The following is a 14,974-nucleotide window of genomic DNA, read 5'->3' as shown; positions in this document are numbered from 1 at the left end:
GCATACAAGTCTATTAAACTTCTGGAAGAACAGAAGGTGGATAATAATTCTGACTACTTCTATGCAGCAAAGCTACTACACCTTATGCTAAGATGTTAAATTTGTTACTTAGTACTTAAGTCCACTCTGGTGGATGAGCCAGAGGGGGAAACATAACTCTTAATACTGAAAGTAACGGATGATTTTTTTAAAAAGCAGATCTATTACCAGGTAAAATCCAAGTATATCATGGCATTAAATAATCTAAATTGTTAAAATGTGTAAATTACCTAAAAACATTATTTTTCTTGGAACACCTTGTTGCCTTTTACTTTCATGTGTGTGGTATTATTTTCATTACTAGTTCTAATGGACACGACAACCTCTGTTATAGAAGAGGACTTTTGAATATCATACTTTTGCATTTAGATGCTTCTAAGAGAATAATGTGTTAGTTTTGGAAAGTGGATTAGAAAAGCAGCAAATACTTGTACAACAGAGCCTGAAATGTTTTGACCCAGTATGCCACTCTCTTGAATTTAGCAGAAAGTAAAACGATGTATCAGGTCTGGCTGAGACAGAGTTAATTTTCTCCATAGCAGTCCTCATAGTGTTGTGCTGGTAGTTATAAAGGTGTTGATAGCACACCAGTGTTTTGGCTACTGCTGAGCAGTGCCCCACAGCACCAAGGCTGTCTCTCCAACACTCTCTCTCACCAGTAGGCTGGGGGTGGGCAAGAGGCTGGGAGGGGACACAGCCAGGACAGATGACCCAAACTGACCAAAGGGATATTCCATACCACATGATATCTGTCTGTCATTCTTCCTACCAGTATTTCATGATACCAAAACAAGAACATGAATCTAACATCTCTAACATCTCTTCTCAATTTCATTGATGCAGGGCAGTGGATCTACACAAACTACATAAAGTAATGTAGAAGCTTTTGCATCCCTGTTGTTGACTTTTCCCGGGAGTATTTTGTGACATACAAATCAGATATTGAAACAATGCATCTATCTGCCCCCAGAACCCCAGAAATATCAAATGACAAAATTTTTTTCATAGTTCCATAGTTTCCTTCACATGAGATATCTGAGCTAGTTCTGCACACAGCAGGAAAGTATCAGAAGGATTACAGGCACACTAACGTTGCACTCACTTCGGCCACTACCTCCTGACCAGCTAGGCTAAGGCTGTGCCAGGCCTTATACATTCAATGTTCATGGTGGATCCTTCTATATAAAGTGGAAACTATTTACTTTTCATTTGCCAAATTCATTAATTTCAAATAAGCTACACCTAAATTAAAAAATAAATAAATAAACAAATAAAATAAAAAGGAACACCTCAATGTTATTATTTATTTTAGTCTGGAATTTCTATCAAAAGCCTGACAGATTGTGGCATCGGTTGGTGCAGTTTTAATACCAAGTTAAACTTTCTTTTCTGAAAAGTAGCAAACCACATATTTTGAATCAAAGTAATCCAGCATGTGAATACATTAAAATCCAACTCCAACCAATATCTCTCTCAAGTCAGGAGCTGAAATGCAATCAATACTGGCACAGGAAAATCCCACTGGAGATACTGGCTGAAGATTAATTTCCTATCTATTCAAACCTGGCCTTCACTTATTGAATTACATTGTTACCTACCACTGACAGTCAGCAAAATAACTCACTCAATTCTCTGCATTGAATCACCAGACCAATTTCTCCCTCCCAAGCGAGACAGATAGAATCAATTCCTCTCTTCAGTTCACATTTGTGCCATTTTAAGATTTTTTTGGTTTTAAATAAAATATTTTTTTAATGTGTCTACCATTCACCATCAGAATAAACGGAAATTGATATAACAGCTACAATTCAGGTAAAGTGGGTTCTTCTGTAGCTGTTCTTTGTCATCTTGGCTAAATCACTTTTGGCATGATATCACTGAAAGATGTGTAAAGAAAAGGAAACAACTATTAAAACGAAATGAAACAAGGTCATTTCAAGAATCTCTGACACAGTTTAGCTGCCCATTTCGCTGCAGCCAAACATATCCCAATTCCTTTCCACAGCATTCACTTACTTTTCATCATCATAGCCATTGGAAGATGAGTGGATTTTGTATCTCTACCAGGAAATATTCAGTTAGCTGAAAAGCACTGGTTACTGTAGAAATGGGAAATATTTTTTCCACAAATAATATAAAACTTACTGAGTTTTGCTTCTTGCAGATGTTGAAAACTGAGGATCAGAAAACTGATATTAAATAAAAAAACACCATCATCAATGAAACACACAAAACCCACAACCAAACTGAAACAATCTTCAGTGGTTTTCTGAAGGCAGAGTCTCTGCAGGAACAGTGTAGAAGTTGATCAAAGCATCAGAACAGATTTAGCATCAGGACAAAAGAATAAAAGATAGATTTCTTTTAATTCCTGAACTGATATCCAGCAAGGAACAATGGAACTTGCCTAAGTTCATACCTATATAAAATAGAAAGGAATTGGTTGATAGTATTCTCCATTGCCCTAATACCTAGGGACAATGTTTTGCATAAAACCTTGCTGTCCCTATCAATGCCATTTTAGAGAATGAATGTGGAATCTCACTGCCTATGTTTTAGTCCACTCCCAGATCTACTCTGTACAAATGAATGCTACCATGCACAAAATAAGCATAGAATCTTTTTTACACACAGTTTCTTACTCAAAATCAATTTTACTGTTTTGTTGGGTTTTTTCCCTCCCTGAGGAAAGTAATACAGCAGATCTACATACACAGCCCCTCCAACACTGTTTATGGCCCCATTAAAAAGTTACAGCTGGACCCGACAGCGAGAGTAAAATGAGATGTCGCTTGAAGCAGACAGCTCAGCAATATGCTTGCAGCAAGCAAAGGATGGAAACAGATCTTCTAAGGATATGATAGAGGGAAGTTAATTTTGAAGAGGCAGCTAAAATGCATTCCTAATAGCCATAGCACTTTCACAGCATTTTAGATAATGTCATGAGTGCATTGCCTTCTGACACCTTCTTTTATTTCCTTTTCGATAGATGTGATTTTCCAGCTGTGGGAAAACTGTCAAGTGCATTAGGTGGTTGTGACAGAACTGCAAACAGTTTACTTCCTTTTCGTTTGTGTCAGCGGGGGGCTGTGGTCTTCGTTCAGCTACACTAAGATTTTAAGTAAAATGAAATCCTTCTATCTACTCTTAGGGACAAAACTCAACCAAAAGAGTTATAAATGAAATAAGAAAACAGTTGGCTCAGAACTTAAATATTCTCACTTTTCCTGTGAGACAACAGAGAGGTGTTAAACATAAGAATATATATACATATTCATATACATAAACATAAGAATATATATTATATATATTATTCATATAGGGACGGTGTAATCTTTTGTTGATAATCACTCCTACACACCTACTTACAGGCTTGTCCCTGTCTACTGTATACATAACTATATTATTTTTATGGATGGTTCAAAACCCTCTGTATGCATTCATGTAACTGACCTTCATGGTTCAAAGCTTCTGATCAGAACTTTTAGATACCCACAAATTATTATATAGCCCAAACATAACAGCGTCTTCTATTGTTTGTATACCAACCTATTCACAAAATTCACTGCATCATGAGTTCTGTTTCATGAATAAATGAATCCTTGATGTAACTCATTTATTACAGAAGGACTTGAAAGTCTGGGGACAGATGTTTTAGCAGGGCCTATAGTGATAGTACAAGGCTAATGGCTTTAAACTAAAAAAGGGTAGATTCAGACTAGATATAAAGAAGAAATTTTTTACAATGAGAGTGGTAAAACACTGGAACAGATTGCTCCGAGAGGTGGTAGATACTCCATCCCTGGAAACATTCAAGGCCAGGTTGGATGGGGCTCTGAACAACCTGATCTTGTGGAAGATGTCCCTGCTTATTGCTGGGAGGTTGGACTAGATGACCTTTAAAGGGCCTTTCCAACGCAAAGTATTTGATGATTTTATGAGTCCATGAAAATCTGTCTCTCTTTTAGCATTTCAGTGAATTCCATTTTAGAGAAACAGGTGAAAAAGACTGGGTTTTCCTAATTCCTTCAGGTGAAGAGAGTTTCAAAACAGAAATACAAGTTTGGGAAATCAGAAAGAGTTGACATTGCATCTAAGTGCACCTTAAATACCATTACTCAGGGAATTATACTTCTTTGTAAATAACATAACAACTTTTTTAATTTCTGTCAAAAAGGAAAATTATCAGGATTTAAGAGATCATTTGGCAATAACCTAAAAAAAAAAAAAAAAAAGAAGATAGTAATAAAGGAATTATTGAAAACCAGCAATTATTTTAAATTTCTAATGATTATATCAGGATTTTATCATCTATGTTGTTTAGAAAAATGCTAAAAGGACTGATGAATTTTTGTTTTGAATCATATCGCCAGGACTGATCCTTCTATTTTGTAGCTATGACTTACAAATCACTGAATAAAACTTCCATACATTTTGTGGGTAAGAAACTGCAAGAGATGATAGGCTGTTTTCTACAACATGACAAACAACTACCCAACTAGAAAAGGGAGTCAGCATGTGGCTGGTCAAGTATTAAAGAAGAAATTCAGTGGTAGACTAGTGGTCCAAATGGGACAGAACATGGCAATATATTATACTAAAAATTCAAATAGGTTTAACTAATACTTTTCCAGAGGAGCTGGACTACACACCTGCTCAGATTTACTCTTTTAAACTGAATGTAAGAATTCAAATTCCTACAAGACCTACCAAATGGAACTTGTTCCACTTTGTAAGCCAAGACCATTCCTACATCTCCTTGATATTTACTTGAAAACTGAAAGTAGAAATTGCTGGAGATACTGCGTTCCTGCAGCTAATACCCACTGCGTATAGGGAGAGCACCTACTTGTAACCGCAGGTGTGAAGCAAACAAGCCACAATATATATGTGTCTGATTTGAAGAGGCAGAGATTCTATTCTTTAAGTGTCCCGACAAGGTAGGGCTAAGGAGGTTAAATCAGGTGGCAGGATGAGGGGCTGAAAATCTGAAGTTACCAAAACATATTAGCAATTAAAGTAATTTATTTTAGAGAGACCTGTGCAATCAGCTTGTCTTCCTAAAACTGACATCATATTTTAGTGAGGTAGAATTATATTTCTTGAAACCTTGATTTCTTCCTTAATAAGAAAAGATCTGGAAGGTTTGTTCTTTTCTCATTACACATTACAGCTGACCTTCAAAGCAAAGCTGTGTAAAGTCTGCTGCTGTAACATCAGTATGTAAAAATCCATTTCTGTCCTTTCCTACTTTCTCTTTAAACACAATGTCAGGTAAAATGAAATATGTATTTTAAATATTTAAGCACGTAAAACATTTATCCTCCTAAAGGTATTGTGGCACTTTCCCACTCCCACATTATCAGCAACTTCTCTTAACCTCTCCGGTGTTTCAAGGATGATGAAGAGCTGCCTTATAGTAACATCAGCATCCCATCTGGTCCCATGAACTTGTGTATGTCTGATTAGCTTCAGCTATTCTAATTCTGCTCCCTCCATTACTGAAGATTCAGGCAACATCTCCATATTCTTCCTGGGTTGTGCATCCTATTCATGTTACAGTGGAGTTACACCTGAACCCCCCGTCTTCTCTTCTATATAGGGTGATGGCCTTAGGAAACTCAGGGGTTCAGTTCCAGGGTGTTCACTAAGAGTGACTTTCCTACCTGCTCTTAAGTTACCATGTGTGGCACAGAGCTGCTTTCTTCAGCACTGACTTCAGTAGCAGCTTGACTGGATAAGACAGTATCATTAGCCAGCACTAGGAATACAGGGTCATATCAGAATAATTTATTAAAAAATTAATTATTAAAAAAAAAAAAGAAAAATCCTTTAAAATTCGTAGCCTCCTTTAAATCATTGATCATTCAGATCCCATTAGAGTACTGAAAGTTATGTAATAAAATGAAATAAAAATATCCATTGTTGACAAAAAATCCCATAGAATACTCAGTCGTCTATAATTTCAAGACCAAAATTCACTCTATATAATTTAGATTTTTTATACATCACCCAATTAAATTTCAAACAAGGAACTATTCTACTGTTATTGGAATGACTCACGCTGCCTACCTCTTCCCACCCCAACATCTGATTAAAGATCATACCCCTGGAGAACAAGAACTATTAAATCATCTTAATGCCTCATAGAGAATTAGTTATAATACCAACTGAATGTGAACATTTAATTAATTTGATTTTTTCATCTGATGCAGTTGTCTTTGCCATGCTTTGCTAAGCCATCAACTGATCCTATTTCACCATGCATGCTTATCTTCTGTCATATTGGTTAGACCCAGATTTTGTACATCCTGCAGCATACTAATCGGTTATTGCTCTTTCTTCTTAATTTGTTCCGTCTTCTGTGTCAACAGCAACATTAATAACAGTAAAGCCCTGCTTTGAGAAGAAGGTTGGACTACATGACCACCAGAAGCCCTTCTAATCTGTTTTTTTCCTGTGATCCTCTGAGTTAACACTAATGGGGCTCAAAACACTATCCAAACATCACTCATTAATTCATGCTCACATAAATATAATGCAGCTTTTCACTAATTAAATGCCAGCTGTATCTAGGTAGATAAAAACAGTAGCTAACACTAAGCCATGCACTGACCTCTGGGTTACGTATGGACCATAGACTTTCCCTGCAGACTAAATACTGCATAATAATTTAAGCAAACTGCCCTAACGCTGTGCACGACTATTTTTATGTTTTTTAAAAATGCCTGTATAGGGAAATCCTAACAATGCAATAAATTAGAAGAATGGCATTCACAGAGACTGGGGAAATTTTAGAAGGATAATCTGCCCAAGCAGCACATCAGAAGGAAAAAGAAAAAAAGAATGAAGAAACAGGTCAAACTGAAGCCAAGTTCAAAAGTTTTTAGGGTCTGGACAATGTGATTCCCTGCTGGATTAAAAGTTATTTGATGTGATTCCCTGTTGGATTAAAAGTTTTTTGAAACACACAATATGAAGAGAACTGCAAGAGCAGCTCTAATCCACCTTTTCACATACCAACACTAAAACCTCTGAAAAACTTTGAATCACAAGACAAAAACAGAAGCACAGAAAGCCTTTCAACAGCCATGTGCACAAGCAATGTTTCTGAAGCTAAACCTCAGATTGCTTCCTCCTCAGCCCTACTCAAGACATGACCCAGGTGCAGAACTACAGAGTGAATGACCTTGCTTCAGTTCTGAAGCTCTGCTGCTTTGCCACGTTTATGCCAAGTACTGGAATCTAGAGATGCTATTAAAGAAAAATGCAGGAAAAGATAACACTGGATACAGTAAGAAAGCCTTATATTTCACAGAATAGCCTGATCATCCACTCACAAACACCTACAAAGGAAATGATTTACACTGGATATGGTTGTCTTCTTCACTCTATTTTTTTTTCACCCGCTTTCAAAAAACAACAGGGGTAGAGCATGTTGACAACGAGCATGTGGAAAGGCCAGGAAAAATGATCTGGCCTTTTGCAGATTGCACTGGCCAGTTCAGAAATGCTCTCATTTGCAGAGTCAGGGGCAGGAACAGGCGAGTAACTACCTTTCAGATTACTTGAGCTACATGGAACTTCCTGAAAATCCCGAAACAGTGCAATGAATAGATTATTCATTGTTTGGAGATACATTTGGAATCATAAACCACTTTGAAAGCATCTTCAAGAAAGCCAATAAGGTATTATGTCTCCGAGTAAAGCAGCGTTTCATGTCATCTGAGGAATGCAAAGCTACATGTTAGTCTCCCAGTCAATTAATAGTAATTGTATAGACTTCCCAGAATGGGGATACCAGAGCATCTCCTTTGCCCCATATACAATCTGAATATTAAAGGCAATTATGTAATTATAATAATTACCTCTTATCTCACCCGTATTTATGATGAAGGGTTCATTTGATCATTTATTTCATCTGACATATGAATAAGCAGCACATCAGCAGAACTCAGAAGATACATCTATCAGCACTTTGTTTTTCTCTTTTTTAACTTCTTAAACTTGAAAACATGACTCAAAGATTTTGGCGATTTAGCTATTTTGAGTCTACATGTTAAATCTTATTAGAATATCATAAGTGTTCCATTCCACCAATCTCGATATGACTTGTAATTCTCAAAGCCTACTTCCACCTTCAATCAATCATATGAAAACATCAAATTCTGTCATTCATTTTGGTTTGTACCATTTAAAAATCTCAGTGTGAGCCACACATTTCCAAGTGACATGTCAAAACACTGATACAACATTGCTATCTGAAATTAGGCAACAAAGCCTAAAAATCACTACTTCAAATGCTTTTGGAGTTGCTTTTATTTAGCGATAAATAATTACATTGCATTCACTGCAATTATTATCAGTCATGCATTTAATATTAGTAGGAAACACCCTGAAGGAAGAATTTTTCCATTAAACTGATGAATCACTACCTTTAGGGCTGAATTTGGATCTTTGATGTGGCACAAACTTAGCCTCCATGGAGAGACTTCAAGCATTGCTCTTTTGTGCAAATTTGCCTTCAAGGTAGGATTCTCTGCATTAAGAACATCCTCATCCTTTTTAGGACACTGACAACTACAGTTATCACTCCTGCCATTATTATTTCATAACTCTGATTCACAGGTAGGAGCTAGCTTTGGGGCAGTCATATATTTTCATTATCATGTATTTTTCATTGCAGGCTTGAATGCATATTCATTTGGGAGAAGAGAAGACTTGCAGAAATTTGAACAAAGGGATATAAACCCGACACCTAGTTTTTAAATCAGAACATTAAAAAAAAAAAACAAAACAAAAAACCCCCCAAAAAACCCCAAGAACCCCTGCTCCCTGTGGCAATAGATCATCATAATTTCAATAGGAAGCTCAAAGGAGTGTCTTTTCTCCCTATGGGTTGGACTCAAGTTTACCTAAAATGCCTTGAAATGGAAAAACCTGACATATTTCCCAGTGATACTTGGTAAAAGGCACACATTTCTCAGTGAACAACGCAAAAAGTCTGGCTACTAAAGCAGACAATGTCAATCATGCCCTCACTACTGGTTCCAATGCTCATTTTCCAAACAATGGCATCCAAATCGCACTGGTAGAAATTATAACACTGGATTCCAGATGTGACAGAGGAAAGTGCTCAGAGAAAACCCTGGAGTATGCATTTTCCTAAAGACCTGGAAGTCAAGGTACCATGAAATTACTAGAAATAAAACCAATAAATCCTTTTGTATAAAAAGGATGAACAACAGATGTCAGACCTAAGAACATAAAAATATGGTTTTCCTACTTACTCTTCCTCCCCATACACTAAAGATAAGACACTTTGAGCTATCTTATAACATGATTTTTCTACATCTCCACTACAGCAAGAAGTGTACATTTTAACCATAAACATTATTTTGGTTATACACTAAAGTGCAAGAGATACAACTCCCTAAAGTGTAATAAATTTGTTACGTAAAAAAAGATAAAATATAGATGTACCTTTTCAGAGCAGTTTATTTTCAAACATATTAATTAATATTTAATTAATTAAATAAAATAAGTTTTTCAAACATATTGATTTTAAATAAAAATAGATTAAATTTTTTTTCAACATAGCATAGTAAGTATGTTCTATTATATCTAGAATATAAAAACTTGAGAGGGTAACATCTCTGAATATGTTGTATATTTGAGAAGCACAATACAGAGGCTTGGAATACTCCCAGGAATCAAAAAAGCGCAACGACCAGCAGGTGTTTTTTGAAAAATGTAAGTATGTTGTGACATCTATGGGAATCTATCAATTTTTTGCCTCTTAATTTAATAAAATGTTAACTGTATTATAGCCTTACTTATTAATTCCAAGTACTAATGCCAGTAGCAAATTATATAGGTTAATATTCAAGATACATTTTGAAAAAAATAAAATATATTTGAAAAATATGACATTTATTGGAGATTAGTAATTCACGTTCTAATGAAACTTCTTTAAGAAAGGTTTCAGAAATGTTCCCTATACGGGTGTATCGACAGTCCTACTCTGACAGTCTTTCATAATGGTACATATAATCTATACTAGCACAAATGTTCTTTCCCTCTTATAGCTTAGGTCATTCTAAGAGCAAACTACCTTGGCAAAATGCCTCCCTCGTCTACACCAAAAAAAAAAGCTAGACTTTTTCATTTGTCTGTATAGCTAATACCCATTACAGTGAGAAATTCCACCTTATATGCCCAGAATTGTGGTATGTTAAAACCCACCAGGAATTTTTTTAAATGATGTTTACATTCACACCTAATGAATGAACCTTTGTTAGTTTTACAACAGATTTCAACTTGATGTAGATATATCTTTTTATCATTCTTATTTGGGGAAACAAAACTCCAACAACAATGACAAAAAAAAAACCCCAAACAAAAAACAACACAACAACCTTGATTGATAGCTACATTTATGCTGCAGTTTTAAACTAAGGGAGCTAATGTTAATCCCAAATAACGAGGCATACTGAATTAAGAATATTATCAAATCCATGTGGCAGAAACAGCTTATCAGTTATACAAGATTTTATCCTGAAAGTTTTATAAAGTAATAAAAAAATGGTTTTCATATTTAAAACAGCCATAGGCATGCTCCAGATCGCTTCCCACTAGTGGAACCCACACACTGACTCTCATCACGGAGTGAATTTACATTTTGTGCAGGTACCAACTCCCAAAGGGACCCATAATTCTAGAGCCTCCCTCAGTAAAATAAAATTAAAAAGTGCTTCTATCACTTAATACCTGATCAATAACTGCACAAGAAGTACTGCTTTGTTAGTCATGACTGCAATCCAACATGGAGCTGCATGAAGGTATTCTCCAACAAATCACTTGTGCTAACTAGGGGCACAGCTCATGCCAGGAGATACAACTGGTTGCTTCCAATTAAAGCCTAATGAGCAAGACCTACAGAGGAGATGCAAACTTCCAGTGAGGTGTGGCTGGTTTCATCTTAAAGAAACATTTGCTTCTTTAACTGTCATCCTTAGTCCTTTCAGTTAAAATCACTGAAGAATTTCAATCTTCTTTTCATTAGGTTGTAGTAACTTGTGCAGGAAGGAGATTATAAAACCATGACAAGAAATTACCCTAAAAAAGGTAGAAAAGGAGCAAGATGCAAAGAGGAGATGAGAGAAACATTAAGGAATGAATCAAGGAAGAATGAAAATTAAGCAATTGAGCAATTCAGTGCATAGTGGAGAGGTGGACTACCTGAACACACGGAAAAAGAAAAATTAGATATACAGAGAATCTATAAAGAAGATGTGGAATCACTAGAAATAAAATGGAGACCAGTATAAAAAAAGAGGAAAGAACTGAACAGTGAAGTAAAGATGACCATAAACAGAGTGGGGTACAAAGGGCAAGAAGAGACAACAGGCAAAGCAATATTAAAACTAAAAGGAAAGGGCATCTTAATGTGGTGCCACTCAGTTGTCCAATAAAAGCACTGCAGCATTTGTCCAAATACAGCACAAGCAGTTGGCACCTGCAAATTAAAGTGCACAACCCAGGCTGCAATATATCAAACTGAAAGGGTTCTGGGGAAAAGGGCAGTGAATGAAAGTCTAGGAGACCTGTATTAAATTACAAGCTTGACCATTATCTTCCTGTGAGATATGAAAAATGGGAATATAATGCCTCCTACCTTGTTGTGAGGATAAAACTCATTAATTACCATGAAGTGCTCACACATTACATGCAGCGCTGTGGGGAAATAGGCAAGTAGAATCTAATTGCTGTTGTAGGATAAAGAGTACAAAAGGTATATTACTGAGAGATGGACTAAGGGCTTACAAATTGATTGTTTTATCTGAGAGACTGAGAAATCCAAAGGCCAAAGCATGATTGGTCTTCACGTTCCCTTTTTTTTTCTCAGTCCAAGCAAACACAGTCATTAGATTCAAAAAGGCCCATCAAGACAGCAGATGAAAAATGAGGAAGACGGATCTCCCAAATGTGGTACATAAACAGGGAGGAGGAAAACAAACTCTACTGCAGCATATTAACATACATAGAAAAAATACACAGAATTTAAGTTAGAGGATTGTTCTTCTGATAAAGCTATAATTTTGAAAGGGTGAGTGGAGACAAAAGCTGAAAGGCAGGACCTGTGAGATTAATTTCTTCTAATTCTTGAACATCTACTATTTAAGATCTAAAAGGGTCTGTCGTAGGAACCTGGTCAACAGAGAGAAACATGTATCTAGAAGTGATTCAGCTGACCGTAGGCACCTACCTCAGGATAAACTCAACAGCTCTCTAGAAGTATCTGCAGTGGCTACCTCGGATAACTAATTTTCATAAATAAATTTCTGCAGCTTATTATTCCTTTTTATACTGAAAGAAAATTATAGTATCATGTCCTTTGATTAAAGGAAGGCTCACAGCACGCAAGACGAGAAAAAAATAGGAACTTGTAAGAGACAGCAAAGAATGGGTGGCAAAAGCAGTTTTACTAGCCAGTGTTTCAGAGATGATTCTATTAAAGTCTTCCTTTATTAAGAAAAAAGATGCCATCTATGTCCTCTCAAGCATTTTTCAGGCAGGAACAAGGGAGAAGAGTCTGTTGTGTTTGCATACATAGCTGAAAACTGGGATGCAGGTTTTCCCCAAAAAATCAGTATCAAATCATTGACCATCTTATCCTTATGGCTTCTTCTTTCAAGTTAGATTACTGATCACAGCACAGGCACAAATACTGCTGCATTCACACTCCCATATTTAACTGATTCTTACCACCTTAATGAAATCATAGCCACAACTTTCTATTCCCAACAAAGTGCTACAATTAGAATACAAACTTTTCTGGGATTTCTAATCTGCATTTATCTAATCAGCCTCAACTTCACTGATGAAGGAAAAAATCCAAAATTTTAATTTAAAAAAAAAAAAAATCCATAGAAGTTTTAACAGTGGAAAGCTCAAGACACACGGAAGAGACTTTTTTAGGAGGTACATATTAATGGTTCCTGAAATACTGGGCCTTTTAAAGGGATCTAAATCTGCATGTATAAATTACATCTCTAAAATAATTGTTCTTTTTCTATAACATAAATAAGATTTTGTTTATGAAGAATTAACACTGATATTGCAGCTGAAGGACCATAACATTTAGCATCATTATGAAACAGTCACCTTTTTAAAACAGCAAGAATCATACAGGTTGGAAAAGACCGTTAAGATCATTGATTCCAACCACTAATCCAGCACTGCCACGTCCACCACTAAACCATGGTCTACACCTACACAGACTAGCCCTGATTCACAAGGAACTATTCTTAGTTCAACAATACAGATTATTGCAAACTTCATTCCAAGAGCTCAAAAAGACATAAAAAGAAATAAAACTGAAACAGAAATCCAAATAGGACACCTGGTGGAATAAAATGTTTTGTTTCTTTTTGTTTTGTTCTTTGATTGTTTGTTTTAGTGGGGCTTTTGGTGGTGTTTTGGGCTTTTCTGGGGGTGTGAGAGTGGGGAATAGAAAGCCAAAGAAAAGGAGAGTAACTCTGGAACAATACTTCCTTCCTCACCTTGCCTAACAAATTTGGATTTAGGTTGTAGAAGTAGTCACCTCAAGAACTTTCCCAGTACTATTTAATCACAACATATACAGCTGGGTCTTTTACTTCACACCACAATCTACCATCACTATATGGTACATTTAAAATCAAATTCCAATATTTAAGCTCTGTAATTCTGTTTCCAGAAATGATTAGAACCTGCAATCTCAAATCAAGTGAATTTCATGAGAAGAGACCAGTATCTTTTAAATTTAGCTTACTTTTAATGACTTTCACTTAAATCATACAAACTTTAAAACTCAGGACAGTAGTCTTTGTTGCATCTGAATTCCAGTACTTGTGACTTTATGTAAGCATATCAAATAGTTCTTTTTGACATGATCTATGTACCTTCTTTAATTGCCTTACAGCACAAGCATCAATTACAACAGTGATGCCATCAATCTCTAAAGAATACTTGAGTAAAAAGTGCAACTGAAGCATGCTGGCAATTCTGATTAAAACATTTAACACATTTTTTCTATGGTTTTCTAAATTAAGTCTATAATGAAGATGAGCAGTTGTATGATCTCAAGCAAAGGTGAGGGTAATTTGGCCTCTTCCCAGAAGACATTAATATTTTTTAATAGTTAAAACCAAATTGGAAACTTCAAACCACTTAAAGTAAGAGTTTTAGTAGAATCTGGAATTGAAATATCTTAGATTTTGTCTAAATCTTGGGCCTGGATTTTCAGTTTCCCCAAAGCTTATTACAGTCATATGAGTAACAAAGTGCATGAAAATAGTTTCTTCAGTAATATTTTACATTTGCTTTCCCTCATGTAAAAAATTTCTTATAAAGAATATAGGAAACGATAATATGAACTTGGAAAACCAGGGCCTGAAAAAGGTTCCTTCAGAGTAAAGAAAATTATTTATATTTATAATTTTGATTCTCCAGTCCTATAACTATGATTTTATTAAATTTCTAAAAGTTAATGATACTCCTGTCAGGATCTTTTTTCTCTCAGCACATTACCTGCCTGGTCAGTAACTCAGATCGTATGAGGGAAGACAGACTTTGAGAATTAGAACATAAAGGATTATCTGGCTCTTGAGGAAACTTTTGAAGACATTTCTAAGTTTCTTGGTTTCTTGTTTCTGCAAAATATTTAAATGATGGTCTTTGGGTTTCATTAATGGTTTCAGTCCCTTAATATTCTGAGATTACAGACAATGAAACAAAAAGAAACGTATTACTTACATCATTCTGATCGTCTTTCGCATTGTAATAGATTATATCATTATTCTGCAAGAGAAAGAAAATTCTGTTAGTTTGAAAATAAAAATAAAGTTTACCAGCAATAATTTGTACTAAAATACATTTTAAAATAAGCCCA

At 35.6% G+C, this 14,974-nt stretch overlaps 1 protein-coding gene across 4 annotated transcripts in view; it reads right to left on the bottom strand.

Moving 5' to 3' along the window:
- CACNA2D1 (calcium voltage-gated channel auxiliary subunit alpha2delta 1) overlaps positions 1-14,974 on the bottom strand; it is a 381,052-nt gene that overhangs the window by 167,826 nt on the left and 198,252 nt on the right. For all 4 annotated transcript variants that reach the window (XM_030479619.1, XM_030479618.1, XM_030479620.1 and 1 more), the window contains one exon: positions 14,839-14,883. In XM_030479619.1, the coding sequence (XP_030335479.1) occupies positions 14,839-14,883 (45 nt within the window). The remainder of the gene's footprint in view (positions 1-14,838; positions 14,884-14,974) is intronic.

The sequence above is a fragment of the Strigops habroptila genome, chromosome 3, assembly GCF_004027225.2.
Source record: "Strigops habroptila isolate Jane chromosome 3, bStrHab1.2.pri, whole genome shotgun sequence".
Classification (NCBI taxonomy): Eukaryota; Metazoa; Chordata; class Aves; order Psittaciformes; family Psittacidae; genus Strigops; species Strigops habroptila.
This window is presented reverse-complemented; position numbering and strand designations above follow the sequence as displayed.